The 13,371-nt window shown below is 37.0% G+C and overlaps 1 protein-coding gene across 20 annotated transcripts; it reads right to left on the bottom strand.

Annotated features, from left to right (window-relative positions):
- Nucleotides 1–1,817: 1,817 nt before the first annotated feature.
- Nucleotides 1,818–13,304, bottom strand: sp100.2 (SP110 nuclear antigen, tandem duplicate 2). 20 transcript variants are annotated; one of them, XM_073944398.1, is made up of 13 exons: nt 12,913–13,304; nt 12,592–12,737; nt 10,860–11,006; nt 10,549–10,728; nt 9,723–9,842; nt 9,477–9,610; nt 6,024–6,080; nt 5,895–5,943; nt 3,750–3,914; nt 3,507–3,646; nt 3,335–3,403; nt 2,231–2,358; nt 1,818–2,138 (listed from the first exon to the last, which is right to left on the bottom strand). In XM_073944398.1, exons 3-13 carry the CDS (start codon nt 10,879–10,881, stop codon nt 2,057–2,059), a joined length of 1,146 nt encoding a protein of 381 aa, XP_073800499.1. In that variant the 5' UTR covers nt 10,882–11,006; nt 12,592–12,737; nt 12,913–13,304; the 3' UTR covers nt 1,818–2,056. The 20 variants fall into 20 exon arrangements, with proteins under 20 accessions (XP_073800499.1, XP_073800500.1, XP_021327102.2 ...); XM_073944399.1 differs by having other exon boundaries at nt 12,592–12,681; nt 12,913–13,156; XM_021471427.3 differs by having other exon boundaries at nt 12,588–12,737; nt 12,913–13,123.
- Between the last annotated feature and the right edge of the window lie 67 nt (nt 13,305–13,371).

Here is a 13,371-nt window from a genome sequence, read left to right as displayed (position 1 = left end):
ATGTAAATAATTCATATAGTACGGTACTCATGTTCTCTCGTGTCATAAAATGGGTCTCCAAAGAATTTTCCTTCCACTCTCTCTTCTCTTTATCCTGTAAAGCTCAAAGCACCAAACTTATTAAAACATGAGATTTTATATTATACATTTGTTTGGCGTCATTTGAATTATTTGCAAAGTGTATGGTTATATTAAAGAGTCTTTTATAAAAATTCATTTCCTCGAAAAGGTGTGAAGCTCCAGGTTTGGGTTTCTGTTAAATGCAAACTTGAAAAGGAAGTTATTTGGAGATAGGACTGTGCATTTAAAGGTATAGTTACCTTCATCTAAAAATCAGACACTGCAGAGGCCTGAAAGAGTTTGGTTTATTCTGTCGACATGTTGCAAAAGTTCTGCAGGTTGGGATGCGAACTCAGACTTGGATTGACTGCTGCTCCTGCATTAACATTACACATTTTACATGCATTTAATATGCTTTCGCTACATAAAATGACTTTATTGTTTTGATTCTACCAAACAACAAACCTGGATGTTTGAAGTGTATATCTGAATTCATAATGCTTGACAACAATGGTCTCAAACTCAATTCCTGGAGGGCCACAGCTCTGCAGATTTTAGCTCCAACCAGCTCCAAATCACACCTACTTAATAGTCGCTAGTAGTCTTGAACACCTTGATTAGTTGGATCAGCTGTATTTGATTAGGTTTGGAGCAAAACTGCGGAGCTGCAGCCCTCCAGACAAGTTTGAGACTGAGCTTTATAACAAGGATGGGCAAACTCCATCCTGGAGGACAGGTGTCCTGCAAAGTTTCGCTCTAACACTAATCAGTGTCTTTAAAATCAGTTACAGGCAGGTACAGTATGTTTGATCAGGGTTGCAGAAAACTATGTAGGATACTGACCCTCCAGAATCAAGTGTGCCCATTCCTGCTTTACAAAGGACATGAAAAATAAAAAAATACATGAAACAACAACCTTTGCAAAGAAATGACATTAAACTACAAACTACTATAACTTAATTATTATTTTTTGTTTTATAAAAATGGCATTACAAAAAGATGTACAGCATGAAGAGCAACCAAGGGATCCATTTATCCAAGCCACATTTTATTTGACGCCATAATAATGTAATCCAAATCCATCCTAATTATTGAAAAAGTGACATCCCCTTGATGACACACATGATTTTGTTTGTATATATGGAAATTAAAACGGTAATAACACTGCAGATTTCCTATGTGAATTTTCTGGATCTCCTCCTCAAAGATTTTCCTCAGTCTGCTGTCATATTGGCCAAACTTATTGTCCTTCAGAGAGAACAATCAAACTTTTTTAGTGATGTATTTATTATGATTAATGGGTTTAAATGAATCTTACCCCATTACATGTCCTTCAGGTGATAAAATGACAAACTCTCCAAATGTCTGATATTTGTTATATTCCAACTTTAGCTTTATTCTGTTCAGCCACATCGGCTGAGATATGAACTCAGAGTATCTGCCACCTGGAGGTACAATTGTTTAGTACGCAGGCATGCAGTTTGCCACTCCAAATGCTCCTTAAAACACTTAATGTGATACCCTCAGCCATACAAGATGTAGGTGACTTATTTGAAAACTTTAAGTTTTTAGCTGAAGCTTTGGTTCATGGTGACTCAAAGCTCAATGCTATACCTACATTAATCCGAATATATTTGAAAACATGAAATAATTGTGCCTAAAGTGAGTTTATGTCTGTGCGTGTTTACCAGTATGTTTTGTGATACTGGAGCAAAAGCTTCCTGTTGCCTCCTGGTCAAATAAACGTCTTCAGAACTGATGAATCACAATCCATTTATTGTTTATTTGCTTAATGCAGCACACAACAAAGCATCATGAAGCACAATATGAACTAATGAAAAGAAAACAAATCTTGAAAATATGCTGTTATGGTCCTCAAACATGGTTTGAACTAGTTTTGTTCAACAAAATCAAATAATATACACATAAACATATCAAAAATATCATATTAAAATAATTAAAATCTATGAACAATAAAGTAGCATGTCTCTTCAGGTTACACTTCTTGTTCAGTCGTGTTGCTGGAGCTCTGTAATTGTTGCTTTTTTCTTATCATGCAAAAGGTGCAAATCCATTCCCTGTGTTAGAACAAACAGATGAATGAATTTACAGTACAACACATGCTTTGCGGTCTTAACGATTTTATTTAGAGAATCTGTTTCTTTCTCACCCAGATGCATCTTTGGGTACAGGTGGTAGGTGACAGTATTCATGAAAAGCTCGTGGACATTCATCGCAACACACCAGATCTCCCTCAGAGTGACACGCAAAACACACATCATCGTTGTTCTGGTCTGCCTAGTTATAGAACGCGATACAACATATTAGCTCAAGTGCATTTTGCTGTTCTCATCTACAAAAGTGGTTTTCAATTACAGGGCCGGGGGCCCAACAGGGCTTCAGCACAATTTAAAGAAAGCTTCAACCCAAAAATGGAAAAACGGAACGTTCTGTCATTAATTACCCACTCTAATATTGTGCCATACTTCTGGGACCTTCGTTCATCTTCTGAAAACAAATTTATATATTTTGAATGAAATACAAGAGCTCTGTGATCTTCCACCCTCTCTGATGTTTAATTTCCAGATACCAAAGATACCAAGAACATCCTCAAACTATTCATGTGTCTTCAGTGGTCCAATCATAATGTTATAAAGCTACGGGAAAACATGTGTGTGGACAAAGGTCAATGTGTATCCTATCAACATGCAGCGTAACAAGATTTCAAAGACAAGCACTTTGGCTGTTTGCACCAAATGTGATGTGACACGACAGAACATTTAAACACCAGCCACTGCACTACCAATGAAATGCTAAAGACTTTTAATGTAATTAATACATATTAAACCTCTTTAACATTTTTAACAGGTTACTGAGTGACTGATGTTGTTGGTTTGCACTGAGCTCTTTCTGCTAGTTATTTTATTTCAAGATCTGAAGTGAAATATCTGCTGCTGCTTTCAGTAGTATGGCAATAAATGTCAAGTAAAATAGTGTTCAAACTCACATTGGGAACATTTAACACTGAATAAAGCTGCTGCTCCATTGCATAATTTAAAAGGCTTTCTTAAATCATCATTTTGGGCATCGCAGATAATTAGGCCAAAAACACCTTTGAACGCGGAAAAGATACCTTTAATCGCGTGTCGTTGCACCATGTTGCATGTACTTAGGACATAGTGTTACTATCAAAGCACCTTATGGCAATCATGTCAGCACTGGTGCTGCAGCTCCTTTTAATCTAGTGTGTGTTTTAAGATTGATAGATTCTTACCAGGTCTTTTGGATCAGTGCTGCATTTCCCACATTCACACAGAACAGAATGAATCTGCAGGATCTTTTTCTGCAAATGACCAACATTAACAAGCATTATAATCATAATGTATCTCTTTTATTAAACTGTATACTGTATCATTACACTTGTATCGTTCTCTCCCGCTGGTTACCTCGCATAAAAAGTTGAGAGTTTTTCCATGACACCGTATGTCTTTTTTCCAGAATCCATCAGAGAGAGTCGGTTCCTCCTTTACAAATTCCTCTGGAGTAAACCAGCGTTCCTCAGTTCGTATACTCTTTCCACGCTTCCCTGCAACGTATAATAAACATACACTCGTCCCATTTAAACCTCTGACACAAACAAGACAACTGCATGCTCAGTTGTGTGTGAGCATTCAGTGCAAAAAACACACCTGTGGCAAACCGTTTTTTGTACAGAGTCCCAGTGAGTGAGACACAGGTGACTCGTAAAGAATGAGCCTGGAAAACAGTCAGATCTACCATCTCATCTTCCTCCTCATCATCATCAACTCTACTTCTGAACTGTGATCCTCCTCCTGAAAAGTACGGTCTTGAGTCTTGAGAAATAAATGACACAAATACATTCAGACATTAATAAACAAATGACATTACTTTTTTTACTGTTTTGCTACAGTTATGCCTTCCATCCAAACTACCAGAGTTTTCGAGCCCCAAAAACGAAGCGTTTTGAAAATGCTCCTCCGTGTCAGTGCGGACAAATGGAGACATCTGAAAACAGAGGCGGCGAGGCAGTGGCGCAGTAGGTTGTTCTGTCGCCTCACAGCAAGAAGGTCTCTGGGTTGCTGGTTCGAACCTCGACTCAGTTGGCGTTTCTGTGTGAAGTTTGCATGTTCTCCCTGCCTTCGCGTGGGTTTCCTCCGGGTGCTCCGGTTTCCCCCACAGTCCAAAGACATGCGGTACAGGGGAACTGGGTAGGCTAAATTGTCCGTACTGTATGAGTGTGTGTGTGAAAGTGTGTGTGGATGTTTCCCAGAGATGGGTTGCAGCTGGAAAGGCATCTGCTGCGTAAAAACTTGCTGAAAAAGTTGGCGGTTCATTCCGCTGTGGTGACCCCGAATTAATAAAGGGACTAAGCCGACAAGAAAATGATTGAATGAATGAATGAAAACAGAGGTGTGGCTGCAGACATTCACATTACCTGATTAGGGCTTTTTTTAATATCAAGTACACAAACTTCAGACTTTGCAAGCCCCATATAGAGTTTAAATCAAACTCCAGAGGACATGAGGACAAAAGTAAATCTTCAAATGAAACAGCAGTGTACTTTTATAATGTCATTCACCCTGGCTAATCCTAACAATAAAATGAAAAAATTACATTAAGCAATGTGCCTAATATCAGGCTATATGCACACAATAAAGAGTATCAGAGGAAATGCATAGTGAAATACAAAAGAGCCGTCTCTTTTGCTGAATATAATAACCAGCTATAATTTTAATAACCAATAGTAATTACAATAATAAGTATAAAGTACAATAAGTTTATAAAATATAATAAATAAAGGGAAGCAATGCGTCAAATGCACAGAGTCAGTGTATATGGTTACATAAATTAATAGGTAAGTTATATTACTTATCTTTGCGCTCAGCCAAAACATGTTACCTAAGAAAAAAGTAAGCTAAAAGATTTAAAAAACCGACCCGTTGAATATAGGTCTATTACACAAGATAAATTATACATCACATTTAACAACTATAGTGAGATGAGACCCAGCGGCAGATATGGGATGGACAGGCCGATGTTCGGCTGCTCTCAGCCAGGCAGGTTTGTTGATTCGGTGATTAAAGCTAGCTTTTTTGAGCTTTGTCTTAATTTTAAAGTCAAGCCCTTCCTGAGCAAGGCTGATCTTGAGAAAGCCATCCATGCTTCTGCAAGTTCGCATTTGGACTACTGTAATGCACTTTATGTTGCAGTTAATCAGTCATGTCTTCACCGTTTGCAGTTGTGCGAAATGCTGCAGCTCGCATGTTAACTAACAGTCGGAAAAGTGAACACATTACACCAATTCTCTACTCCCTCCACTGTTAAGTTCAGAATCGATTTTAAACTTTTGATACTTGTTTTTAATGGTGTTAATGGCCTTGCTTCTAATTATTTATGCAAAATTTTGCATTCACAAACCCAGCAGAGCTTTGCAATCTGCTGACCAACTTCTGCTTGAAGTCCTTTGTTCAAGATACAAGCAGTGGGGTGACCACTCTTTTGCAGTGGCAGGTCCTAAACGCTGGAATACCCTTCCTACTGAGCTTCATACAATCACTAACCTGCCACTTTTTATAGCCAAGCTTAAGACCCACTTGTTTAAATTGGATTTTAATGCATAGCACTGTCACACTTTTTTTAATGTTTGTTGGATTTTATTGAAATTTTTTATATTGTTTTGCATCGTCTCCTTTTCTGTTGTGTTGTATAAATTGCTTTTACTTGTGTATAGCACTTTGGTCAACCTTGGTTGTAGTAAAGTGCTATATAAATAAAAGTTGATTAAAAGGTGAATGATGGAGACTCAGCCTTACCTGGACTGGAGTCCTCAGATGAACTGATCACAATCTGTACTTTCTTGCTCTGCATGGATTGAAGAGAGTGTTTTGATGAATGTCAAAGAAGAAAACAAAGGAACATCAAAACAAACAGAGAGAAAGTACTTTTCGGACAGAGGTCCCCTGCTTTCTCTGCATCGGTTTACACTGAAGAAGATTCGCCTGAAAGAATAAGAAGGGAAGTGGTGTCATATCATTCAGTTATGAGGAGCATGGAATGACAGGAAATATCAACTTCAGCTCCACCACTCATGGAAATGTTGTAATGAGAATCAGAAAACATGTTTGTGAATAAGGTAAATCATCATACATTTTCAATTTCAATGTTGAAATTGTGATGCGAGGTTAAACAGCAAATTGTTAGTTATAAATATTACTGCATGTGCGTAATTGACCCTTCGCTAAGCCCGCCCTCCTTAGTTACTGCTGTTGAGATATCGGAGAAAGCCAGACAAAAAAGGAGTGCAGTATGCATTACAGGGGTATATTCACCACATAATAGCAACTGATTAGAAAATAATTTAATCAAAATTGAAGCTAGGTTAGCCTAGCCGCTTCATACGCTGACCATTCAACAGCTTAGTCCATGCACAGCAGGAGAGGTGACATTTAAAAATAACCTAATAATAACTAATTAAACCGTGATTTCCCTTTTTTAGCCAAAAAGCCTGATAAACTATTGTTGTGCAATAAAATATAGCATTACTAACCGACAAGGTAACACGCATGGACAGTGCTTTTACATAATTTATTCATAGAAAGAGCAGCCAGAAAGGCGAAATTGATGAATTTGTGCCAAATATTAGCATCATTGACTCATAACAATGTACATTAGCTGTAACAGTCAGTGTGTTTGTGTGCTCTTTATCCAGTTTCTATTCTAATTTGTAGTTAAGTGGAGGAAATAAATAAATTGAAACGCAAATCAAAGTATAAATAGCAGAAGTGAACAGATAGATTTTCCTTACCAGCAAAATGTATATATATAAGTATATTGATCGCAAGTGGTCAGCTTGTGATCACATCGCGGTGTTGTTGTGTTGATATGTAATTTCAAATATTCGTAGCTTGAAACAGATGGATATATGACTGCTATTAGTATGACTACTATGGTGAGGGCTTAAACAGAGCAGTGCTCATAATATCGAGCGTAAAAAATAAAAAATAAAAGACCGCTGGGAAACATAACCTGCTTTGCATTTTTGTAGAAAACACAGTTTAGATCTGTTTTGGGGTAAGAGGCGTGTGAGTTATTGCCGTCAGTCTATACCTCAGAAATATTCAAGAATATTAAAACAAAACCAACTTAACTTCGCTCCTTTAGCACCCCTCACAGAGCTTCATTTATGCTTGCATTTCTCTTCCTGGGTTTTAGGTTTTGAAAAGGGCAAAAATTCCACCATCCCGTCCAAACGTTAAAAATACCAGTGTCAGATTTGCGCAATTCAAATGCACAACGCTTTGGCTTGTTTACCTCGCTCGAAAGCTTGACAGAGCCCCGGCGCCTAGCTATGTTTGCTAAGCAACGATTGGTGGGTGGTGGTTTTGGGTGTGGCTTAGCGAAGGGTCAATTAAATGGTGTGAAAACACAGTTTTATGTGATCAAAACAAAAAACAGCGAAAGTACATTTGAATGTACCCACATCATTTGCAAAAATGCTGATATTGATCTATAAAAAAATACTGTATTATTTACATCGCCATACACTTCAATCTATTATTCCTAAAATATAACCATGAATTTAGGACTTGTTTTGTGGTCCATTTTAAAAATAAATATGAAAAAGTGTATATACATGAGATAACAACCATTTTAAAACAATGTTAAATTTAAAATAATAAAATAAAAGAATAAAGAAATACTAATAAAGGTTTTTAAAGGGACAGTTACCACATCATGTTTGCCTTATTAATACATGGATATGAAGATTTATCAAAAAATTCGCTCAGTTTATTTTAAGAGGGTTATTTTAATAATTTCAGCTACCTTTTTGGTCACACTTTATTTAATTGAATTTAAGTTATATTCCATCTACATGCCAACTAATTCTCATTAGATTATAAGTAGACTGTTAGGTTGGGGTTTGGGTTAGTGTAAGTGGACATGTACTTGCAGAGTTTCTTATAGTCAGTTAAATGTCTGTTGAAGGAGCAGTATCAGCAGATATTAAGCAGACAGTTCACTTATACTCAAATGGACAATCAAAATAAAGGGCTGTATTTTGACGATCCATGTGCAAAGTCCAAAGCTCAGGGTGCAAACACATTAAGGGCGTGTCCGAATCCACTTTTGCTATTTTAAGGACGGAAAAATCCTCTTTGTGCTGCATGGTCTAACAGGGTTGAGCTTATTCTCTTAATGAGTAATAGGTGTGTTTTGAGAATAAACCAATCAGAGTCTCATCTCCCACCCCCTTTAAGAGCCAGTTGCACCGTGCCATAGCGCATTTGCTATTTACATGGCTGACTTTGTAAGTGGAAAAACTGAGCATTTCACTCGACAGAAAACTTTATCTACTTTCACTTTCGCTCTCGTGGATAGGGAAAAACTATTTAACTATTTAAACTATTTCAAAACTATTTCTACATTCTGCTCTAATTTCCAGCAAATGAATAAATGATTAAAAATAACGAAGTGTGGTTAAAAAACTGAGTTATATCCTAATACACATGGTACGCCCCATATGGTCTAAAACCTGACAGGTGGACAAATCTAAGCTTGTTTTTAATAAAACAAATATAAATATGCATATAATAAATAATACAGCTAATAATAATAACATTATACAAAAGCAAATTGTCATGAATAAACTGAAAAAGCCCCCCGAGATGAAGAAGGCATGAAGGGGGTGGTTTTTATATTAATGTAGGTTAGAAAATAATATATTTTTTAATATTTTAATCCTTTAATTCTTTTTCATTTGTAAAGATATTTGCGTATTGCTGTACAACCTGTGTGTATTAAGCAATGTGTAAGCGAGGCACACAACTAACGCGCTCTGCGCTGGACAATAGACCAGCTTTGATCTGATCTATTGAACCGTCTATTTAAGTTCCTCAAAATAGCAACGCGCCAGCAATGCACCTCAACATGCCTTCTTTTTTAGACCACATCGCCTATGGGCGCAAATGCATTTGTTATTTAAACAGCGTGGCGCAAAACGTTAAAACGACTCTTGCACCGAGCTGAAACTAGCAAACAACAATTGCATTGTGTCTTGCTCTGCATTGCGCCGGGTGCGTGATAGGGCCCAACGTGTTGCCACATTTTTGTCTTATGAACTTTATGTTCACATATTTTATGTAACATATCTTACTCAGGAGTCAAGACAGTACTAAACAAAAAATAACATGCTATTTGAATGATCTCTTTAAAATTATTATTATTTTCAATGAGTCTGCAAGGACTTCACAAACTTTCAATTTGGCACTATAAAATATTGACAAGTATTTGTGCACTAAATAGACAGTTTCCAGAAAAACAACTTAGGACAAGAATGTCAAAGCTTTAACAAAGTTTCCATGTTTTCTCAGTCTGTAAGTGTCTGAATGATTTACCTCAATGAGTTTTTTAAGTGGTGTGCCTTCGCATCGGATGCTGACTTTCCAGTTTTTGCTTCTTTCCTTCCCTGCAAACTTCTCAAATTCACCTGGGGAGAACCAGCGTCCCTGAGCAAATAAACACTTCTCCCCTATAAGAGAAACGGACAGCATGCACAATTACAGGCCCATTAAAAGTATGATAAATACATATACTGTTTTCAAATTTGTAAAAATTAGAGCAAAAACACAGTGATGGCGAACCATTGGCCAGTTTATCCCGATGGAGAGTGCCTTCTGTGTTTCCACATTTTACAGGCAGCTCAGTCTTATATTTAGGAAACATCCAAATCTCCTGATTGTTGTCTGTCTTTACAGGAGATGCTAAGAAGGAGGGAGAAGGAGACACAGATTACTAAGCAAAGTTTGTTTCTATCACAAAAGGAAAAGAAATAATAAGACAATTGCAATTTTTAAATCACATAACTGAGATATTTTCCTTGCAATTCTAAGATTAAAAATAAGAATCGTAAGATAAAAACTCATCATTGCTTTATTCATTCATTTATTTTCTTTTTGGCTATTAACCTTTATCAATCTGGGATTGCCACAGCGGAATGAACCGCCAACTTATCAAGTATATGTTTTACGCAGCGGATGTCCTTCCAGCTGCAACTCATCTCTGGGAAACATCCATTCACACTTATACACTGCAAATAATTTAGCCTACCTAATTCACCTGTACCGCATGTCTTTGGACTGTGGGGTAAACTGGCGCACCTGGGGGAAACCCACGCGAATGCAGGAAGAACTTGCAAACTCCACACAGAAATGCCAACTGACCCAGCTGAGGCTCAAACTAGCGACCTTCTTGCTATGTGGCGACAGCACTACCTACTGTGCCATCGCGTCGCTATCATTGCTTTATATAATCGCAAAATCAAACATTCATTTGCACTTCTGCCAAAGAGTAAAAAATGATTTAAAAAATAATTGTGATACTCTTAAATTAGAAAGCTTATATGTTCCAATTTTGACTTTTCATCAAGCACAAGCAAACCCAGAGAACTCTTGGACCTCAGAGACTCACAGAATGAAGATTTCTTGGCTTTTTTTTTCGGAGTCACGTTGGAAGCAGAAGAAGTACCCGGATCATCACTATCCTCACTATATACGCCATCTTTACTTTTCTTTCTGGTGTCTTTCTTTTCCTTCCCTTTGTTCACTGCTCCTTTACTCTCTTTTGTCAGCATCTCAGCATCTAGAGGTCCTTCTTTGCAATTGGTGATTAGATCAAAGAAAAAAAAAAGAACACACAGTGTAAAAAATCTTGATCCATCATGTTGTAAAAATGCAATATCAGCCCCTATGATTTCATAATAATCAAAAGTGATCAGTAACCAGCATCTGACAGGATGTCCATGAGCAGGCGTAGAATGCACACAGTGCCAGAAACGACGAATGTCCTGAGATCTCTCTTTCCCCAGCCAGTCCAAAACCTCAGACTCCTTTCTGCTTCTGCTCTCGAGTGTGCAACGCATTCACCTTCTACAGACAGAAGAGAAATGAAAGGGTGGTCAGGTATTATGAAGACCTTACAATAACATTTCTGCACAAGAGTAAACTAATGGTATAATATTTATAGAATATTTTTTCAAAGTTTAGTCTTGTGATTATTATTTGAATGTATTTTAAAATGTAATGTACTCCTGTGATGCAAAATATCATTTTTCTAGTATATCGGTGTTGCATGATCCTTCAGAAATCATACTAATATTATAATTATTATTATTAGCTAATCCAAAAACATTCTTATTATTATCAATGTTGAAAACAGGCGTACTTACAGGTGTTTAACTTTTTGTTAAAACCCTGAGGCCTGACTCTTTGATGAATTGACAGTTCAATTTAAATCATATCTCACAGCTTTCTTTCAAATCAGAAATATCACTAAGCTAATAAACATCTTTCTATTTCAGGTGCAGAAATGCTACTTCATAATTTTATGACCTCTAGACTGGATTACTGTAAAGCTCTTTTTGCCGGTTGCCCATCATCCTCTATTAATAAGCCTCAGCTAGAACAAAATGCAGCTGCCAGAATCATAACCAGGTCAACATAATATTAGCATATCACCTGAATTTTGTCCTCCTTACACTGGCTGTCTGTTAAGTTCCCTATTAGGGCTGTTCTAATCTCTAACAGCAAGCAATTCCACCGCCGTGGACATGCTACTGCAAAAACTCAATCCCCTCCTTAAAGTCTACATGAACCGGAAGCTGCAACCATTTTTTATTCATATTGACACGCAGTTCATAGAGAAACGGAATATTACATGAGAAAACAGTGGGCGTGGCTTGTTTTTTCTACTGTGAGCTGAATGGATGTAGTGATGTACAGTAGGCATTTCATTCAGAAATGTCGGAAAAGGGTTTTGGGAAAGTTATTACATTGAAATAGACACCTCCTTCTCATCATTTTTGTTTGTTGTCAAAACTGACAGCAGAAGCAGCATGGTTAAATTTGCTAACCTCCTAAGACATACATGATCTGACAACTGAACTGAAAAAAATATACAGAAAGTGCATTTTCAGATTCAATTAAAGATTACAAGGGCAAACAATTTTTCTTAATGACGTGCACAGATGAATTGTTCACCACAAAACAAGCAAGGTGAGCTAACAAAATCACATGGTTAGTTTTCAATTGTTTTACTGTAATGTGCACGTTTATGTAAAGCTGCTTTGGAAACGTTAATTATTTGGGAAAGTGCTATACGAATAAGCTTGAACTGAACTAAAAATGTAAGTATCTTTTGTATCTTTTTTACATTATAGATTTTTTTTATCTTAAAAAAAGTATTGCACTAAATGTAGGCTATCTATCATAAATTTACACTCAGAAAATGATCAAAATAACATTGTTGTTGTAATGGTCTGGATAGCATGCCTCAGTATGTTGTACAGTACATTTGCTGTGTGTTGTTTTTAAATATGTTTATAGTGTATTTCGCACAGGCTACTACTCAAAACATTGCAGCTAACGTTTGTGGTATAGTGCATGTTAAAAAACGGTAATGGTAATCGGTCCAAAATCATGGTTACTACATTTGTGTGAGGGAGTGTGTACCTGCCTGGAAAAGCGTCTCCGGCAACAGGTTGTGGTCTCTCAGTTGTGTCAGGAATATGTTTGGTTGTTCAATGCACGAAATATCCTTCTTCCTCTGGTTGAAGAAAGACAGCAACTGCTCATCTGTTAGCAACTCAATTTGGCAGTTCACTTCCATGAATTCAAAGATATAGAACATAATGAGTTATAAACAATCATTTCAAACAACTTTACAACAGCACAAAGAATGCTTAATCGTCTAAAAGCATTGCTGAAATATGCACACAAATACATAGCCGACTGTAACTGTAATGCTTGCTAGTATTAAAAGCATTATTTATCATACCTGTCAATGACCAAGCAAAATGGAGGATTTTGTATATTTTAGGCTTGACAAGAACCGAATAGACAGTTATTATCGTTTCCAAATCTCCCGCTTCAATTGAGAAGATCTCGCTCATACTGCGACAGTTCGCGGAAGTGATGAATCGAAAGTGAATATGACCGGTTTCAAAATGAAGTAGGACGTAAAGTTTGATTCAATTCAGCTAGTAGAGAACTGTCTTTGCCTCCAAATTACATATATATATGTTTGTATACTTCACATAGTGCATGTTTTAGCATATTACTTTATGCATAAAAACGTTTTTGTAGGTTTAAAAAAAAAACTTTTCTACTAGCAGATGCACAATTCGTTTCCACAAATTAGGCTACCATGTTTTGTCCCAGTGATGGATTGCAGCTGGAAGGGCATTCGCTGTGTAAAACATGCTGGATAAGTTGGCGGTTCTTTCCGCTGTGGCGA

Source organism: Danio rerio, chromosome 3 (genome assembly GCF_049306965.1).
Source record: "Danio rerio strain Tuebingen ecotype United States chromosome 3, GRCz12tu, whole genome shotgun sequence".
NCBI lineage: Eukaryota > Metazoa > Chordata > Actinopteri > Cypriniformes > Danionidae > Danio > Danio rerio.
This window is presented reverse-complemented; position numbering and strand designations above follow the sequence as displayed.